This window comes from Mchenga conophoros, linkage group LG8 (assembly GCF_057382185.1).
Source record: "Mchenga conophoros isolate Kocher_MC1m ecotype Shallow Benthic linkage group LG8, M_conophoros_male_GT1.1, whole genome shotgun sequence".
Taxonomy (NCBI): domain Eukaryota; kingdom Metazoa; phylum Chordata; class Actinopteri; order Cichliformes; family Cichlidae; genus Mchenga; species Mchenga conophoros.
In genome coordinates, this window is record NC_140533.1 from 4,835,627 (window position 1) to 4,856,704 (window position 21,078).

Consider the following 21,078-nt stretch of genomic DNA (forward strand, 5'->3'; position numbering starts at 1 on the left):
TTATTTCAAAGGACCTCTGCCTCCAGCAAATATTTGTACAGCTGAAACTCCAGCCTGTCTGCCAGCTCACTCTTTTTTCTTCACAGCAGGTGGTCTTTCTGTGATTGTTCCCTGGGGTCTCCTTTTTGGGGGGGGTGGCGTAGGAGACGTCAGCCTGCCCATTTCCCCCCCTTTTTCCCTCTTCTGTGTCTGTATATGTATGTATGTGTCTCCAGAAAACAATCGGATAAGTGGCATCCTGACCTCGCAGACGGAGCCCTACGACCTGTCTTTCTCACGCTCCTTCCAGAGCCTGTCACACCTGCCACCCTCCTACGAGGCGGCCGTCAAAGCCGACCTCAACCGGTTCTCGTCCTTGAAGAAACTCAGTAGGTCCAAGTTCACTGCAATAATGCAAGAATAGGCGCCCTGCCCTGATCCTAAAGCCCTGCATGATAAAAACACTGCATTAAGTGTGCTTTCCTGACTCCAGGCTGGGACTTTCTGAAGGGCTCTGAAGTATTTCAGATGTAACAATGGCTCACCTGCTGTAACTCGGGACATTAAACTGTAGAAAAAAGTACCCGTATATGTTGTTTTGGACTTTTTGCAGCTCGCCGTTGATTAAAGATCTAAGTGGATGGAGGGCACTATGAATTAAAGCCAGAAAGTATCCCCTTCTCAACTCTGAGCTGTCAAAAAAGCAGCCTAATCACCTCAAAAAAAACCTCTGATTCATTGATATTCCCTGCTTCCCTCGCCGCAGCCATGATTTCTCTTGAATCACACATATATCAGCGGCTTCTTGCGTCTGGCCTGGCTCGGTATTAATTTAGCGTTTCTTTGGTGAATTTCTACGGCATAATGAGCTCTCGTCTCATGCTATTCTCTAAGTGAAATACAAATATCCGTTACGGCTTGTGTAGTTTCATCATGAGCGTCCTGCTTCGCAGCTGGCTCAAGTCAAAATGAAAGATGGACATCTACAACTCATCCCGTCAGGGGTCGCTCTGCACTGGCTCCCACTTAGAGCTGCCAGGCACCATTTGAAACTAAATGGTAAAACAAGTTTGCAGTAGTATTTACTGGTTCTCAGTTGTTTTGGAGAAATAAAAACAACCACAATTTATTTGAAGAATGCTTGTGAGAATTAACATAATAGCTTTTGATGGACCGTAAAACAAAACCAAATGAATTCAATTGTCAGAGATAGGACCCCACCAAAGAGACAGTTCTGAAATGGAAAAATATCCCTTGGCGGTGTCCTTCCTTCAGTCTTCCCAACTTTCTTTTTGCTTCAAAAGCAAATTATTTGCTGCAGCAAATAGCCAAAAGGCTCTGCTGTTTCTTTTTGTTGCTCAACTAGTGTCTGCACAATGATAGATCATGCCGGATTGCGCTGGAGGGAACATCGAGCGGAGTTTTCATTGTTGAGATAATAAAAGAAGAATGGTACTGCTTATTAATGCAAATTGGTATCAAACTGAAGAGAAAAAAAGCACTTAGCCCATTGCAGTGCAGGACACTATATATCATGAGTTATTCATTCACTCTGGTAATATGGTTGATGAGTTTGCAATGCGCTGCCCAAATCTTGAAGACTATTATGCTTGAGAAAGGAACATCTTGTTTTATTATCTCTCATAATGAATCGATTTGCAGCAAGCACCCGTGACTCGGCGCTGAAGGGGATTTGGATGAGAGTAATTTGGACAGGTGGTGTGAACACTGCTGTACCATTATTGAAAAAGACAGACTCGCACCGAAAAGCCATCTACGAATTCTCAATAAGGTGGAGAGATCTGCTCTCATTATACCTTTCCACCATCAATGGCAGTGGCATTCACCTGTCTCTTGTTGTGCGGGTTAAACGCTCATTCACAGACTTATAAATGTTTCCATTTTTGAATGGTTTATGCTACTGTCTTTATGACCAGATGTCAAGTTTTTGTAAATGTGCATCACTTTGTGTGTGCGTGTGTGTTTTTTATATATTTATTTGGTCGATACAGCTCTCTGTGCATGTGTTTTTGTCGTGTGGCATGAATTTAATGCTACATTCACTCCTACACTTCGTCTTTGCAAATGTATTCTCGTCTTTTTGATCTGCTTTTAAATGCATGTTATATTCATTGTTTGGTTTGGAGGTTTTTGTTGGTTGCACACAGGTATACGAAAGAAAACCCCCACTCGAGTTTATATGAAACACTCCCAGCTTCAGTGTTGATGTGATTGTGTAATAATCCTATTAGATTTCCAGCATGCATATATGTGAGGTGCCTGCGTGGTTCCCTCCATGTCTGTATATGATGTTTTTTGTTTATAGACTTTCAAATGACCTTTGAAAAGTTATCCCCCACAGCCAGAACTGCCTGCAGCATCCCTGATCAAGTCTGGATATGTGGATGTTATGTGCCTAGCATGTAATGTGGTCCGTCTGTGATACTCTGCCTCTATTTTCTATTCCCCTCTATGAGCTTGGAAAGGTGAAATACGATGGGTCTCCCAACACTATTCTCTGCATTGTGTGCCGTGTTCTCCAATTCCACGTTACACGATTTCTCCCCTAGCATTCTGTACCTACCCGTGTTTTCTCTTTCTTTCGCTCCTTGAATTGCCTCTTCACTTCGTGTCTTTTTTTTTCCACTGTGTCCTCTGCAGCAGATAAAGAAGTCGAAGACTACTACACTCGTAAGCGCCACCTGCCCGACCTGGCAGCAAGAAGCACTCTTCCCCTTCATGTTCTCAAAATGAGTCAAGAACAGGTGGGTACAGAAGTGTTCCGTTCAATAGTGCACGCTTCAAAACAAGGTCATGTACTATCAAGTTTTATGTATCTATGATGCAAGAGCACAAGTTTCCAGATTTAAATGTTAGAAGTTATTCTGAAGTAGTCGGCAGCAGAGCATCTTACCCCTGAGTTTATGAATAAACTCACCTCATCCGTCTTTTGCTCGATAGCACCGGGAACAACAGCAGAGCCAGCCCCCACAGTCCTCCATCTCCCAGGCCCCTCCGCAGTCACAGTCCTCACAGCAGCAGTCTCAGCAGAGGCAGAGGCCCCGTCGTGTCCAGAGGGCTATGTCCCAAGATCGTGTCCTGTCCCCTCAAAGAGCCCCCCAGCAAGATTATACCATGTCTTCTAATGGTGTTTCCCTGTACGGAGGTAGGATCCTGTCCGATGAACAGCTCCTATCTGCTGAACGTCTTCGATCCCAGGAGCGTCTTCTTCCACAGGACCGCCACACCTCCCAAGATCGCCTCTACTCCAAGGACCGTATGTACTCCAAGGACAGACTCCTGTCACAGGAACATCTTTATTCAAAAGACCGCCACTACTCCCAAGATCGCCTCTATTCACAAGAACGTCTATACTCACAAGACCGCCTCCTGTCCCAGGATCCTCTGCTCTCGCCAGATAAGCTGATGAGGTCGCTGAAGCGCGGCATGGTCAGCAGTATCTCTGGCGGGTTTTATGGCAGTGACAAGTCAATATCACGGGCCATCTCACACACAGACGTGTTCATTCCAACTACGCCTCTAATGGATCGCTACAAGATGACCAAAATGCACTCCCATCCCAGTGCCTCTAACAACAGCGGTGGTGGAGGCAGCGGAAGTGGGGTACAGGGAGCAGGCGGGAGTGGGCACTCCAACACCTTAGCCATGAACCAGACAGCAAATAAGAGGCAGGCATTTGCCTCGAGACGGACTCACACTGTGGAACAACTCCACTACATCCCACAGCACCACCAGCAGCAGCAACAACAGCCACAGCACTACCGCACAGGCAGCAAGACTGAGGTGACTGTGTAAATGTTCAGGAATACTCACTGCTGAATGCCAGGGGCTGGGTCTGATTGACAAACGGTGGTATATTGGCCTCCTTTTAGAGTAGGATGGTGGCAATTTTGCTTTCTTTGACCAAGGCTTCTGCCAAATTAGAGATTCCAGGACCAAGAACTTCCACTTACTTACTGTGAGAGACCGGGAAAACGAGCTACACTGTACATTGCATACACAGGCCCAGCCAGATCTGAAGCCAGAGGAGGTTATGGATGGGGAAGGTGTAGTATTATCCTGCTAACTTGCCTACTATTATTGTCACTGTCTTGCCTATCCTATTCATCCACAGGCTTTGGCACCATTCTGTGTATGTTTTAGTGGGAAAGCACCATTTGTGTTTGTTTATGCCTTTATCAGCCCCCTTTTGTCCAACAAATCTATTCTGTGACCTTTTCTGGCAAATCTTAAAGGGCTTTGCATGGTTAAACACACGAACCGATTCCTACGTGACTTCTGTTGTGCGACATAACACCACCACAGGTGATGAACTGAGAGAATGAGCCTGTAATAACTTTATAAATATATAAATAAATGAAAAAAAGGAACCATTTGTATGCCCTGTCCTACTCATAGTTGTAGAGAATCTCAATGAGAGAAATTGAACTGGATGTTATCAGCACTCCTATTTGGTGCCTCTGATAGGTGTTCTATTTCGAAAAATGAAGTGGTTTTGTGGGTTACAAAGCACAATCAATGAAAAAAACATTATGTTCTGTTTTTGATTATTAATTTTGAATTTTAATATTAATGGCTAGCTTGTTTTGTTCTTAAAGCAATGGCGTTTTTTCTCTTCTTTTTCTTTTTTGTTTCCTCTTTTGCTTCCAGTAGACGATTGTAAATAAGCTATTCTAGAAGCAGTATTATGGACAAGTCTGTACTGGATGGACTTTATATTAGACTGTCTGTTTTCAATAGATTCTTAAAAAACAACTATAAACCATTACTGTTTCGTGAGTTCAGAATAGAAGCCCACTTAACCGAGTATTTGACCGGATAAATTAATACTATACTGTGTGTGTCTTTGCAAAAACTGTTTGTAGGACGAAAAGTGAATGAATGTGTTGTTGACAAATGATATACCACTGTTCATATTTGGATGTAGACTGTGTTTCATTGACTTCAGAAGACTTGAACATCATGGAAATGGAATATAATGCTTGTCAAAGTAGGGTCAAATAAACCATCCATATTTTTCTAAACATGCAACATTGTTCTTGGAGAGATACCTCTGTTTCGTCTGTGCTTCACAAATTTGACAAATCTGTGCACTGGTTTAGCTCAGTGGTTGAGCAGGCGACCATGTACTGTACGGCAGCAGGCTCGGGTTTGTGTCTTCTGCTCTCGCTCTCTTTCTCCATGTATCACTATATATATATGTGTGTGTGTGTGTGTGTGTGTGTGTGTGTGTAATTACACATCTTCACAAAGTTAAGCCACTTTTATCATTTGTGGCACTGGAGTGAAAAAAAAGTAAAATGCTAATGTTAGGCAAAAATAAATTACACCAGGGTTGCATATCCTCAGTATCACCAACATTAAGTTTCAGCAGGATCACACTAAATGTGTGTGACAACTACTGTAGCCTGATTTAATGAATGTTTTACGTGGAACACGCAGTAGCTTTGAAGTTCATTAGTGGTGACCAGTGTTGGTCAAGTTACTTGAAAAAAGTAATCAGTAACTAATTACCGATTACTTCCCTAAAAAAGTAATCCTGTTACTTTACTGATTACTTATTTTCAAAAGTAATTAATTACTTAGTTACTTAGTTACTTTTTAAAAACACGATTTACAACCTGAAGAGGTGATAAAGCGATAGATCTTTCAGCCCAATTCTACTTTTTCTACATAATCCATCATACAAAATGTAATCAAATGGAAAAGTCTCTTTTTTTTTAACTTGTTTTATTAGTTTTAATCTTTTAATTTTATGCCTCAAGCAAAAATTTTATTATATGCAACATTCTCTGACTTGAATAAATTAATTTAATATTTAAACCTATTTTCTGCACATTCCAGCTCATAAAATAAAATATTTTTTGTGTTTACACTCAGTCTTTCAAATAGATGAAAGTAAAACACAGCAGAAAATAAATAAAGTCAAAGACTAGCGGTCCTGTTGCTCTATTTTCACCTGTAAAGCAGGAGTTGGGCAGGCGGAGGTTTACCCTGATGCAGGTGTGCCGCGGTCAGTTGAAGAATCCGCGAGTTTCTCTGTGAGTTTCCCATTAAGTCGTAGCGCACTCGGTGCTTGTTGGAAGTTTAGGGGTTTTTTTCGCTGTAAAAGGAAGTTTTCTTCCAATCGTCTTTTTTTATCACATGCATCCATCCATCCTGTTGTGCTTATCCTTACCTCTTCAAAGAACAAAGTCAAAAAACAGAGTTTGCATTTATATGCATATTTTTATGTGTCTGTACAAATATTTGCACATTCAAACGAACAGCTTCATCCTCACATGATTTGCAGAATCTCATCTTGTGAAAATCAAGCCTGGCAAGGCAAGGTAAGGCTGCTTTGTAGTAGTTACTAACTGTAGATGTCCTGTAGAGCTTGTTTTCATATCTAATTCCTTTCTGATCGAAAACTAAAACCAGAAAGCATCATTTACACATGATTGGCCACTAGGCGATCAACTGATAATATTACTACATCACTAGTTATATGAGATATAACTATATATATATATATATATATATATATATATATATATATATATATATATATATATATATATATATATATATATATATATATATACATATATATATATATATATATATATATATATATATATATATATATATATATACAGTGTTGACACACACCAAAATTACATAGATATCTCTATACTTTGACCTTAAAAAAAAAACAATAATTCGAACTTCCTTACCTTACTCAAAAGGGCATTTTTAGACATAAAGGTCTAGCGTCTATATTGTAAAATAATAGTTAGAAATAGTTAAATTCACTTACAGAACCATATCTTTTGTAGTTCTGAAGGCTGTCTGTGTCTGTGGTGTGGATAAGTGATGTCTATATTACTGAGTTGCACTGGAGTAAGTGCATTTCTCTGTAGTTTGATCATTATGGATTTAATAGATATATGCTGCTGCTGCTGTTTTTAGGTCCTGTGTGAACTTCATGCAACAGTAACTTTGGGTTTACAGAGCACCCTTTAAGGTTTCTTGTTTCAGTATGACAAACAGGTTGTTTTAATCAGCTTTAACAAACAGCAAGTGCTGCGTTTTATCTAATGACGATACCTTCTTAACCTCAATTTAAGAAGCTCACACTGTGCAAACATCACTTTTGTCGCTGCCCACTGAAGTATAGCAACCAATAAGATTATTTATGATTCTGGAACAGCTATGCCTCAGAAAATTGTCTGTGTAATTACAGGTCCAATCTGCCAGCTGTACAGGTTTGATTGTACAGCGGTGGGGGTCACGCACCTTTTCTGACAGCATCCCACAGCCAGCCCGGCACGCATGTTTAACTGACAGTTTCTGCATGTATGGCACTCTGGGTTTTTCTGGGCAGTGCTTTTATATGACATCTGAATTAATATGGTTTAATTTAATGCTGGTCATTGCAAATTCAAACCTTGTTTAAATTCATGGAAATCCATGGGTGTGAAGGACAATTCTCGCAGCAAACAACAGCGTCTGCAAATTGCACTCCTCCATAAACACACAAGTTTGTTTTTTTGTTTTTTTTAAAGAGCGATAAGAAAAAAATGGAAAAAGTTTGCATTTGCAATTTACACTGATCCTCGAGCCCATCAGCATTTAAATGAAAATATGAGACTGCAGTCAAAAAGAATCTATGAATGGGAGAGCAGCTGAAGAGTGAGAGGAAGGCTGGCTACAACAATGACTGCAGCTCAAGCGGTGCGAGGAGGAGGAGGTGCAGAACATGGTCTTCCATAAAACAATCAGCAGCTTTCAAACTGTCTTTCCACATCTCAAATAGCACACATTTCTTCAACAATGTATTTCATTACTCATGTGTTCTGCATTTAATGCTAACATGATACAGGAACAGAGGTCTTATTTTGCTGGTTAAAAATTCAATCTCCTTTTCTGTACTTTTCCATTTGGTCCTTGCTTTCGCCAGCTCTGAGTGCGGTCAGTGAGCACTGTCATGTCTGGATTTGAAACAGAAAGACATTTTCAGTTTCCCTGTGACATTCAGAGGATGTAGTTTAGACATATAAAAAATACAAAAAAAGGCAGTGGGCTCTTTTCTGGGTTTCATCTTCCTTATAGAAAGCTGCAATTTTAGTCCGCTGTGGGGAAAATGCTTTTTTTTTTTTATATACAGCAAACACGATGACAGGTACGAAACTGAAATCCTGTAAAATGAAACGCCTTCTACTGCCCTCAGTGATGACAATAGAGGGAATGACTTATGTTATTTTATTTGATATTTTTTAAGCTGCCGTGGATATCTTGAAAAAGGTCAAAAGAACATGACAGTGGCCCGGCACCTGCCAAAACACTCACTGTGTCGAGCCAACGTGTAATACATTGTGGCGATATGTTCAAGCCAGCTATTTCAAGTCATAATTGCTCTTTATTTTCTTTTCCTCAAATACTTACAATCTGACTACTGCCCTTCAGAATGCCTTCGAGGAAATCTTCATCTCCTCGAGGCAAAGCACGCTAATTTTCAATGTTTAGCACCACACATGACAGAGCACACAGCCCAGATTCATCATGCAGCGGTAAAGGTGACTAGACTGTCAAATCATCAGTCGTGCAGAGTGTCGCATAAAAAACACAGCAAAATAAAGTACACTTAAATATGCAAAACATATATAACTAAAGTGAATGGAAACAAATGTACGTAAGAAAAAACATAAGAAAAATATTTATCCTAAAACTTGGAAAATTAAAGAATTAAAGCAGTCATAGCATGAAAAACAACTTAGATTTGCTAGTATTAAAATACATGCACTGCATACAAAAAAAACAACAAATATGGAATAAAATAGTTCATAAAGGTAAATATTTCCACTAATCAAAGAGCTCAGTTAATCATAAAATACAAAACAATGAAGTGTTCAATAAACCAAAAATCTAAATATGAGAAAATAAGTAGCTTCAATTTAAACATGAATGCAGATATGCTTGTGTGAGGTGATTCAGCAGAATTGAAACAGTTGTTAGAGAAGCTGTTCATGTGCATGTCCAGTAAGTAATGCACAGAGTATTCAGGATCCACTAATTATTCACATCCATTCACCACAGCCACAGTCATTCGGATGACCTCTGCTGGCAGCAGAATCCAAACAGTGTCGATTCAAACTGGATTCAAACAGCAACACCAAAGACGACTTTCCTCGGTGAGTCATGTGGACGCATTCCAACAGCTAGCAGGATTGCACCACTTCTCTTCTCACCAGAATAACATCCTCTCTGTCTGAAAAGCCACAAAGCCAGGTATGGTAACACTGTGGTCTGGGAAGTAAGAGTTCGGCAGTGTCTCACTTCAACGCTGCAATGCTCCATGAAACACATGAAACAGGTCCCACTCTGAACTGCCGTTGTTTCCTCTGTGTCTCCTCCATAATTACAGACCTTACATTCAGCAGAACTGTTGGCACAATCAGCTGGTGAAGATTATCTGCTGTCAAGAAGGGGGGAAAAGCTGTGGACATCCAAAACAAAAAGTTGCTATTTCACCTTCGTATGAGTCACAATAAGCAAGAAATATCAGTTTCATCAAGTGATCAAGTCACTAAAATGAAATAAGCAAAAAGCAAAAACAGGAGCTGCTGCTCAGCACAACCCCTGGACAAATACAAAAAATACATATATTTGCATTTGTCACATAAAGTAATGCATCCTCTGTCAAAAATGTAATACAATCATAAATACTACAAAAACTATTTTGTTGTAAACTCCTAAGACCTGAAGTCTTTCATGGCATGCATTTTTCATTTCTCTTTGCTATTTGGCTTTATAGTGTCCGATAGAACTGAGTAATGATGTGCAAAACTCTTTATTTGGTGTCTGAACACAACATTTCTCCTGAGTACAAAACAAAATGAGAAACAACAATTGCGCCCTTTTGAGCAATATGGCTCATTTGAAAGAGGAAAGTTTAGTACTGTGGTCTAGACAACCCAAAATGTGATGTCACCATATGTGGATGTCAGGTCCTAAGAGGTTAAATTAAAAAAAAAGATGAAGCAATTACCAAATTGTTGATGAGTTTCACTAGTAGCATTATAGTTATTCAAACATTTCATAATGATATTGTTAACATGAATACTTTAACCACAATAATGACCATCTAATTCAAATATATGCAGATCTTCGACAACTATGAACTTACACAACCTCTTGTAACTAAGATCACATAAATCATTGTATTCCTCTTGTCCATTTTAATTGCACAGAATAAAAAGTGATGTATGTGTGATTAAATATAACTCGTAGTCTAAAAGCATTTTCTCTGGTCAGTCAGTCAGAAGGGGCTATATAAATTCCATTACATTAAATGTACATATTGCATATATAATTCAGCACTCATAATGTTGGATGGAAAACAAATCTGAATGACAGACTAATGAATTCAACAAAAGCTAATCAATGAAACCAGACTGGATGGGTGGGTTAGAGCGACTTTAAACTTCAGATCCAAAGAAAAGCCAAAATAAAAGACACTTTGTTTTACCGTTTCCAAGAAACATCTGTTGTCTGTAAACTGAAACCACTTCAGTCTGTGACTACACGGGTGGTCGAAGACAATTTAAAAAAATTACAACAAAACAAAACATTTGCTATGCAGTGCCTTGTATAAAGAGTCTGATGTTCAGTTCTTTTTTCAGCCATAATAAAATATTCATAAATACTGACACAACAACAGTTTTGTCCCAAAGACATCAAATCAAATCAAATCAAATCACTTTTTATTGTCACATCACATGTGCAGGCACACTGGCACAGCACATGCGAGTGAAATTCTTGTGTGCGAGCCCCACAAGCAACAGAGATGTGCAAACACAACAACACAAACGAGCAAAATACAAGAATGGCCAACCTGAAACTAATAAATATATGTACAATATATAATAGTGTATGCATTTCTGGATGTGTATACTAAATATTTTCCTACGTGTGTGTGTGTGTGTGTGTGTGTGTATACACATTTTTACAAATTAAATAGTAATAAAATAAAATAAAATAATAATAATAATAATAAAATATATAAAATATACAGAGTTGAATATGTGCAAAACAAGTGGCATTTATATACAGTGTGGAGTGCATAATGTTGAACATAACAGGCTTAATAAAATATTTTCAGCCCTAAAAATGATTTGCAAGTCTTCTTGTGATGTGTGTAGCAACAACCAACTCTCCTGACAAAGCAGTACCCAGCTCTGAAAAACCTCAAAGCGCCACATCTCTCACTCTCACTCTCACCTCATGAAGTTTGTCATTGTGAAATCATAGCAACAACTGACTGTATCTGCATGATGATCAGCTCTGATCTTCTCTACTCTGGACATGTGAAGCTGTTTGGTGGAACGCAGTATTTTACAAATAACTGAGAGACAAAAACAAGAAAGCCACAAAACTTTTATTTTGTACTCCTACAAAAAACGTGTCATTATATCCCCAAAGACTTTAAAACTTCCTTCATTACACTGGATAAAAGTTTGTTTGTTCCTGATTCTGTTTGTGTACAAGATCTGCATTATCAGAGATCTTTATCTTAATAACTACATAATTAAACAAAAGTTATACAGTTCAGCAGGAGGATTTCAGGTGATAGCATCTTTAAAAAAAGATTAGGGTGTCTCAAATCGCATACGTGCTGTATATGTGCAGCCACGATGACAAGTCTGAGGCTTTTATATGTCCCAAATTCACGACAACTGTCACCTCAAGGTGCTTTAAATTGTAGACTACAGATTCTACAATATTAAACAAACACCCGTAATGGTCAAAAGGTTGAGTGTGAAATTTTTTGAAATAATTTTTAGCTTGTTAAAAGAAGATTCACTTATGGTGACAATATCATTGTGTAGCTAACAAATGGACACAGCTGCCATGACATTTCTGGACCACACATTTTGAACCCTCACGATTAGCATTGTTTGGAGTGCTAAGTTATTACCTACCACTAGCAAATTGTTAGCAAGCAGCATTTGTAAACTTACAATGTATGAACAAATTGTAACCAAGTGATTTGAAAAAATCAAACGTGCAGTGATTAAGAAGTTGAAAACTATCCATAGAGCTTAAAAGAGTTTGGACCAGGTTGTAAACGTCCTGTTTAAAGGTGTACAGCTGGGCATTTTAACACTAGAGTCTGGGTTTTGGAGCCATGCAGCCCTCGAAACTACTGTTTTTGGAATGTGTTTGCTTGAGCCACTGCTTTGCTACCAAGCTAACATAGCATTATCTTTTTCTATGCATTGCAATTACATGTGTTTTATTATTATTTGGTGTTCATGCATGTTAAATTGTTCTTCATTATTATATGCCAGATGTAATTTCTGTTAATTGCAAAACTAGCAACCCCACATTCTGTATTTACCCATAGTGCATATAGTGTAGTACAAAAACCTAGTCTTAACTCAAACATTTATCACATTAAGAAACCTTGAATTTATGAGGAATGCCAAGAAAAGTGAACATCTGCATCCAGTGTCACACCAGAAAACACAAACAACTGCAAAAATAAAATATCGTCAAAGGTCAAGGTTTCCCTTTAAAGATAATGCCCTGTCACGAAAACAAACAAAGATGTATAACTCTTAACTAATGTATTAAAAAGTCAAAAATTAGCTTTGATAACAGATTTTCAAATTGATATTAGTCAGTACTTGTAACAACATTTGTTGGTACACAAGTGCCAGCTTGAATGTGGACTGACAGAATCATCTAACCATTACGGGTGAGTTTAAGCTCCTAACATGTACACAGTAGGTGCTGTTGTTGTGACTAGTTTCCGCCTGACTGCTCAAAACACCGTCCTCTCTGCTTATCTGCCTGGATGCAGGACCCAACCCCAGTTATTTCTGATAATCCACAGATTGTAGGCAGCTAACAGACATTTGTTTTACGACAGATGCCAGATTCAGATAAACATTTAATTAGCAACTCATCAGCTCTGTCAAAGCTAATTACCCCAGTTTCCAGCCAAAGCCAAAAACTGCTCCTCTCGCAGTTGGTTTGCATAACAGCTGAGTCTGCTGGCTGTGACAGGATATGAGGAGCCAGAGGCTGCGAGGAGACAAGACCGGCTTGCAGTGCTGTAGCAGGAATCAGAGTGGCTAATCCAGCCATTCTGCCATGGCTGAGAGTTGCAGGTCAGAGAAGTGGAAAGAATGGGTTAAATAGAATTACAGGCTGAGAAAACATTGTACTATTTATCAGCTTGTAACACGCCTGTCATGGAAATTACTGCTAGTGATATATCTCAGCAGCACGTTTCTCAGCAGTCAGAAGGAGTGGGATGTGAGTTTTTAGGATGGGCAGTGGACACAGTCTGGCTGCCAAGTGGTTCCTGAGAGGTGTATAGTGTGAAAACAGCACAGACGTGACCAGTGAGCAGCGACAGCAATCGCCACATGATTGCAGGATTACTGACCCTCTAGTCAGATGACCATCTTGATGATTTTTGCATATGCTGGACTTGTGCGGAATGTTTGCAGCACAGTAACAAACAGAAATGGGAAGACGTCATCAAGACATCTCCACGATCATTTGCTAATGTCGAGCTCTGGAATTAAATCATCACGTATGACTGTAATTAGAATTTGACATGCTTACACATTATACACACTAAGGCATCTCTATAACACTCAGGAGCTTCTCTGGGCTGACCTGTAACCTAGCAACCGTGTGACATCTCACACAAGCAGATGATTAAAGGTACCTTCTTTTCCATTCTGAGCATGGAGCCTTTGATAGATCCCCCCCGCCCACTACTTCGACTCCAGCATTCTCCTCAGTAGCATGCCAAGAACACTCATATAACCTACAAATATGAAATATGAATCGTCATGCTTTTTTTAGCCTTTCGAGACCAGGGGTCTGTAGCTGGCGTAGCAGGCAAAGCCGCATCATTAACTGCTCTTAAGAGCTGATACATCTGGCTTTTCATGACACACCAGGATAGTGCTGATCTGCAGGGGCATTTTGAAGCTCATATTATTAGTCTGCACTGCAAATAAATAACACACAACTCAGCATTTATATTTTGGCTGTTAGCCTTTCCAAAACTATAACCATGAAGGGATTATTGATGTTTGTGTCTAAAAAAGCTGTTAGTTGCTTTCAAAAAATAGTCATAAGCTGACTACATTTTTCATTTGATTTATTCTTATTGAAATTCCAATTCATTCCGATACACTCTGTCCTGCTCATCTTCAGAGATTAAAAATAAAACAGTTGGACTTCTTGGTTTTCAAGACATTTCATCTCTCTGAGAGGCTTCTTCAGGTCTAGAACAATTGGTGTAGAGTCACAGGTAATAATCCCCTGGGTGGGTGATGGGAGTCAAAGAGTAAGTACTGGGCTGTGTGTGGATTGTTAGCAAATTTTAGTGGAGCTCTGAACAGAAATTATTGTGAGTTGTGATTCTTTTCCCCACAGTGAGCCAGGTGGTTCCCCACCTACCAAATCACACTAAAAGTCAGTAGGATTAGAATTAGAATACTCTAATCCCAGAGGAAATCATGTAAAAAAATGTATTATAATGTCCAATGTAATCCTATCTATCAGTATTGCTTATTATTCCATTAATATTGCACAGCTTTTAGTCATCTTTGCACAAAAATAGCTGCTAGAAATATCCACCGAAGATCTACTTTTAAATTTCTTACTTTGAGTGCATTTTAGTCTCTTCTTTTTCACTTTCACTTGAATAAAGAAGTTGAGTCAGCTTTTCCTACAATCCGCTCTAAGTTTTACCAGAGTATTTTTTTTAACACATATCTATACTTCCACTTAAGTACAGAATGTGTGTACTTTTGTCAGAGAAGGTCAGTCAGGGCCAGTTGATGGAGGACATTTGAATACATCCAATTAGTAATTTTAGAGAGGCTGTTGAGGGTTTTTGGCTTAACAGAAAAGTACAGCCGTGTATCATCTGCATACCAGTGACAGGAGATTAAAACTATTAATTAGATTACCCAGAGGTAATATATATATATTAAAAATCAAAACACAATTGGTCCAAGACCTGTGCCATGAGAACTCCACATATGAGGGTTGCAGATGAGGACACACATTAGTTAATATGAATTCTGAACTGTTGGATGAAAACCATTTGAGCGCAGTACCAATGATGCCCACCAGTTTTGTAATCTGTTGATAAGCGTAGCCTGCCAATAAATCTAGGAAGGCTCATCTTATGTCAGCACTTATTTTTTAATACAGCTGTTTCAGTGATGTGGTTTTGTCTGTAACAAGATTGGAATTTATTAAGGATATTGTTTCCTTCAACTAAGGTAGTAGTAATAAATGTGAGTTTGGAAACTGTCCTGTTATCATCTAAAACAGTGGAGGAGTGGTTGACTTTTTTAAGGTAACCTGAAAATGAATGTAGGAGGGATAATGAAAGAAAAGAAACCGAAGAAAAAGCACACATATGTGAAACAATATCGAGGAAATCTAATGTAGCATTAACCATTTAGGAGAACAAAACTTCTTCAAAGTTCAAATGTTAGGCTTAATAATTACAAAGTCCTTTGTAATCACTGGATGCATTTCCTCAATGTGATCCTTTGCCAGGCTGTCATTAGATGTCTGTTCACAGGTCTTGCTCTGTTTTGCTTTACAGTCTAGATTACAGTATTTAGCAGCTCAGTTGCATTGAGATCCTAATACTGACTTGGCTACATCAGAGAATAACTACAGCACTGCTGCTGAACAGCACGCCATAAGCTATGCTACAGTGACATGACCTGTGTACCAAAGCAGGATCTATTTTCATAATGACACCTGAAGCTGTACTTTAGGAGACCGACATAAAATTCCTCGCCGTGCATCGCTACTTTTCTCTTCCTATTTCCCCTCACGTGCTCCTCGTGCCTCTGTCTCTTAGAGCATTGTTAAGGCTCTCAAATAACCAGATAAAGATGACGCTGGGGAACCTGGGCTTAGACAGCAGCAGAACAAGAAAAAAGAAAGGAAGACAGAGTTTTAAAGTTGGGTTATATCATAGTACGTGTGTGTGTGCGTGGGTGTGTCTGGGAGATTGCGCACTTTCTGCTTTGGAGATGTTTTTTTTATTATCTCAAATGGGGAGGAGAGAGGAAGAAAGGGGTGAAGGAAGGAGGAGGAGGAGAGGGGGAGAGAGTAGGTCTAAAGAGCTGGAAGAGAAGAGGCAGGAGTGGGGAACTGGAAACATGAGATAGGCGAAATGACTGCATATTGGCACTCAAATGGGATATATCATGGAGTATATGAAAATAAAACCACATGTGCAATCTGGAGAGGCAAGATAAAGCATTTTTATTCTGCAACTTTTCTGGAAGAAAGTACAAATGAATAAAATATTTACACATATAAATATATTTCAAACATATATTTTGTATGTGGTTAGTTAAGATATGATTATGAGATTATGTGTGCATAGTGTAGGTAGCTCTACTGATGTGAATTCAGTAAGAAAGTGTTAAATCACCCAATAGTTAAATATATTCTGTGATATTTTCCAACCAGCCACATCTTTTACAACACCTCCTCATACAGTGACTCACAGATACATATTTGCAGAATTTCTCCACACACAGATGACCAGTAATTAAAACGCTTCAAGCTTCACAAAGTTACATTTAAAGGTACATCATGCAAAAGATCCAACATTGCTCTTTGTGACACTTCTATATAGTCCTATATAAAATCACCAACAGGACGTTTTTGCCACTTCCTGGTGGTGACTGTCTCGGAAAAACAGTTAAAAAAATGTAGGCATACTCCTAATTTTAAAAGTGCCCACTGCATAGTTGTTATGCAGGGGAAAACTGTTCTTAGACAAGAACACTATTGTACAGGACTGTAAGCATGATTTTAGCCCTGTAAAACTGGACGTTTTAACATGGGAATGTATGGAACCAGCCTCAAGTGGGAAAAAATGCAGTTTTTAGCCTTTTCACCTTCACTTCAGACAGCTGTGGAGCATGTGTGAGCATGGGGAGTCTAAAGATTGAAAGGCTGGTGGATCAGTCCCTGGCTTCTCCATGTTTCTGTTGAAATATCTTTGGGCAAATAACTGCCCTCAGTGCATGCACTGGAATGTGTGTGTATAAATGTAAAAGTGCTGTACACTGTCTATGTGATTGGGTGAGTAGGACTTGCTTTGAGTGTTTGCAGCACTGCAGCCTCCATTTCTTCATGTTTCTACAGCAGAGCTGCTGTGGCGAGTGCTTTGAGGTCTCTTTGGGCTGGTTTTAATCTTTGCTTTTTGTTGTGGGCTTTGTGTTCACACGTAAACACTAGAGTTCAGGGATATGTGTTGGTGCATGGATTTATACTGTCAACTGGTAATTATGTGACAATGAGTTTTAGGTCCATTTATGGCCTTGCGAGAAAGTAATGTAACAAGCAGTTTAACACATTACTCTGGTAGTTAAGTAACATACTGCATTACAGTAACCAGTAATGTGTTCTTTTTTTTGAGTCACGACCTCCAACGACTGGAGGGGACATTGCTTACCACTCATACTAAAGTGCCTCCTTTACATGTGGGAACAATAAGTTTTGACTGTTCAGAGATTTGTATAACCAAATAAAGTCAATCAAATGTTTTTAAAAACAAATTACAAATAAATAATGGGACGCTTCATTTGTGTGTTTAGTTTCAGTGAAACTTTGTAAATTTGGAGTTGAGTTGCTCTAAATTTTAGCTTAGTTTTAGTTTTTCACTTTCCTGCCAATGTGCCACTTAGAATTCTTTTAGTCAAATTGGTTGAATTCTTTGTAATAGACTGAAAAAAGATGATGGTTCACCTTTCTCAACCCTTTTAAGTTGTTGGGATCTTTAAAAGGGACTTTTTTGATATCTCTTTACCAACTCTTCACATTTTTGTCAGATGGAACGTGATCCTATTTTCTTTAGGGGTACAGGTCTTCCAAAGCAGATGTTCATGTGCTAAGTTTGGAACAAGTCTTGGTTTGTCTGGGCTAAATAATATGTAATGAACCAGACTGAGTCAAGAAAATGGACTGTTTGTAGTTACCACAGAAGCTCAAATGAATTCTGCTGTTACAGAGGTAATAAATTCATGATTTATGTGAAATGTATGTGACGCTCTCCTGATAGGGAAGGTCCGGAATTATAGTTGCCGTAAATGATGACAGAAAAAAATAAAATAAAGCTCAGTGTCTCAGAAAATGATTTGGAGCTCTTCAACAGCCTGACAGGAGAAAATGTAAGAGTGTGACTGATTTACAAAATACACTAATGTGGGTTTTACATGTTGCCATTTTTCATGTGTCACTTACTTGAGAGACAGGCCTTCAAAGATGAGAAATCTCTTCTTAGATCAAAGGTTTCTTATAGAAACTTTCCCCACAGGACAAGTGTCAGAGTGGTTCTTATCATCAAAGAGTCCTATGCTCAGAAGCACAAGATTGGAAATGAAGTCCTATAATCACGGGTGTCCCATAATCAGAACAGCAACCACTGTGGCCACAAGTCCCACTATAACAATAATGGCACAATCAATGACGCCAAGTTACCTTTAACAAATGCTATAATATGGGGTTCCTGTTAAAGCAATGCTAAAAACATTGGGTCTTAGAGTTATTTAGGCGGGGTAAGGTGTTTAATTTTGAGTCAGTTTCTATTTTTGCAAAACTTTTGAAATGTTTATATGTAGGTGGAAAAGTAAGAACGGTCTAACTTAGCTTTCTGAAACTATCTAGAGTAAAACCAACAGAGGCTATAGCAAGAATTCCCTGAGTGCTTTGACCAATAAATCTACCTTTTCATTTGTTATTCCCAAATACTAACACATCTCATATATGTCCATTGACATTTGAACCATTCCCTCTTTCAGGATCATTAGCGCGTTCATCTTAAACCATTCTAGATCTGTAGAAGAAGAGCCACGCCAGCTAAGGTCCACTTGGAGGGGTTTTCTTTGGTCTTCAGGTTAAAGGTCCATACGTATGTGGGTCCCCTCTGACGAGTCTTATAAACAGGGCACTGGTAGAGGTTTCTGTTGTCCCATTTGTCCACTGGGATAGCCTTGATGAACATGACCGGCATGGTTGGGGTGAGCTCTTTGAGACGGGCATCCACAATCAAGCCAGTCTGAAAGAAAAAGAAATAAAGAAGGAAAGTCGGGGAGATGGGAAGGAGAGGGAGGGTGTGAAGGAGGAATAACAAGCCAATCAACCCCAGACAGGAACATTTCACAGAACTGTAGAAGTTATAAATTAGTTTGAGGTTTGTGGAAGCTTTGCTCAGATGCTGTGCTTGCCATTGAGCCTCCATTTAATAATCATTTTGTGCCAAAGCAAAGAAAAGAAAAGAAAAGAAAAGAAAAGAAGCTGTTTGACTAATCTTGGATGGCACAAGCAGAGTTAGAGTTTGTTAAACACAGTTTTGTGGCACCCTTGAAAAGTGGTGAAAGTCAAGAGAGTCTGAGCTGAAGTCGAGCTACCCTGTCTTAGTATACACACTCTCTAAACAGTCGGAAACAGAGTGGTCTGTCTCGCTAATTAATCCTCCTACAATTAGCTCCTGACAAACAGAAGTTTCTCCATGCATGCACAGTGACTTTCAGGAATGAATGTAAATCCTGATGACTTTGGAAAGCAAAGAGGACAAAGCCCGGACTGCATCTGCAATTCCTACAACACTTTAAAGAGTTGCTAAGTACCAATAACCTTATATCTGTTTCGGGTAAATAACAATGATGAGGATCCTAAAGTGAGCAAGTCATTATGGTAAAAATGGTAAATGGCCTGTATTTGTATAACACTTTACTTAGTCCCTGAGGACCCCAAAGCACTTTACACTACATTCACACACACTGGTGATGGCAAGCTACATTGTAGCCACAGCTGCCCTGGGGCGCACTGACAGAGGCGAGGCTGCCAGACACTGGCGCCACCGGGCCCTCTGACCACCACCAGTAGGCAAAGGGTGAAGCGTCTTGCCCAAGGACACAACGACCCAGACTGTCCGAGCCGGGGCTCGAACCGGCAGCCTTCCAATTACAAGACGACCTGCCAACTCTTGAGCCACGATCGCCCAATTATAAATTGTCCTAATGATGCTGTGTCTACACTCTTACTACACTAGCGAATATCCATTTTGATCGTGTGCTCACACAACATATTGAAAGAATCAAGTACATCACAAAGCAGGACATCAATAAGTAGTGTCCATCACAAACACAAATCATTTCAAAGGACATATCTGCATATTCTGTGATTCCACATGCAATACATGATGTCTGAACCATCTCTGAATAAAATGTAAGGTTCATTAATATAGATTAGGTTTAATATAAATCTTTGACTTTAATGGCTGCACAGAGCATTGTCCAAACGGAGCGCTGCATACTCGCCTATTCACACTCTGCTACTCCCTGCCAGTGGCACAGAACTGGCCCTGGGGCTGAGAGGAGAATGGGTAGGAGGAGAAGAGTTGTGTGAGTGGAAGCCACCCAGCCTGTAGGGCTGCCTGTCTATTTGCCTGCGCCTCCAACTTTAATGAAGAAAAAAGGAACCACTCCTCCAAAGGGTGATCTCAGTGCTCAAGTGCACACTCTGCACATTCCCTAATTAAGAAGTCTAGTGGGATGCACCTTGAAAGCTGGGCACATATGCAGAGCTTGAATGTATAGAGATAGAAAGAGCTTTGGGAAGCTGAGTAATGTGCTATGCCCCAACAGCTGAACACAAGCAGGTTGCAAAGCAGAAAATGAAGCCACTAAGGAAATGTGAAGGTGCTTTTTTTGTGAGCTTAAATGAGGTGAGGGTCAGCTCACCTCATTTAGATATATAGTCTGAGGAGCTTGCAAGTGAAAGCGTGTTGTGTTTGTTGTATCAACTTTCTGTAGCAACTTTGCGGCACTCAGCTAAACAAGGAAATCAATAAAAACTCATGTACCTGTGTGTCCCAGCGTGCACCCTCCATGTACAACCCGTGTATGTAGGCCCCTTCACGAGGTGGAGAGCTGAAGTCCTCGCGATTCTTCTTTGTGACATCACACTGCAGACACATACTGTCCAGGGGCCACTCGTTTCTGCCGCATAACCACACAT

General features: G+C 39.5%; 2 protein-coding genes across 10 annotated transcripts in view; one reads left to right on the forward strand and one right to left on the reverse strand.

The window, feature by feature from the left end:
- Positions 1–5,031, forward strand: part of shisa6b (shisa family member 6b) — a 76,583-nt gene extending 71,552 nt beyond the window's left edge. For 4 of the 9 annotated variants that reach the window (XM_085283668.1, XM_085283666.1, XM_085283667.1 and 1 more), the window contains 3 exons: positions 216–368; positions 2,641–2,744; positions 2,941–5,031. In XM_085283668.1, the coding sequence (XP_085139794.1) occupies positions 216–368; positions 2,641–2,744; positions 2,941–3,795 (1,112 nt within the window). In that variant the 3' untranslated portion in view covers positions 3,796–5,031. The remainder of the gene's footprint in view (positions 1–215; positions 369–2,640; positions 2,745–2,940) is intronic. The other 5 variants (XM_085283670.1, XM_085283671.1, XM_085283672.1 and 2 more) reach the window with 2 other exon arrangements.
- An 11,271-nt stretch (positions 5,032–16,302) lies between these two features.
- The window catches only part of dnah9 (dynein, axonemal, heavy chain 9), a 180,366-nt gene continuing 175,590 nt past the window's right edge, over positions 16,303–21,078 (reverse strand). The window contains exons 77-78 of the mRNA XM_085283675.1: positions 20,924–21,059; positions 16,303–19,114 (exon numbers count right to left, since the gene is read on the reverse strand). Coding sequence (XP_085139801.1) covers positions 18,887–19,114; positions 20,924–21,059 — 364 coding nt within the window. The 3' untranslated portion in view covers positions 16,303–18,886. The remainder of the gene's footprint in view (positions 19,115–20,923; positions 21,060–21,078) is intronic.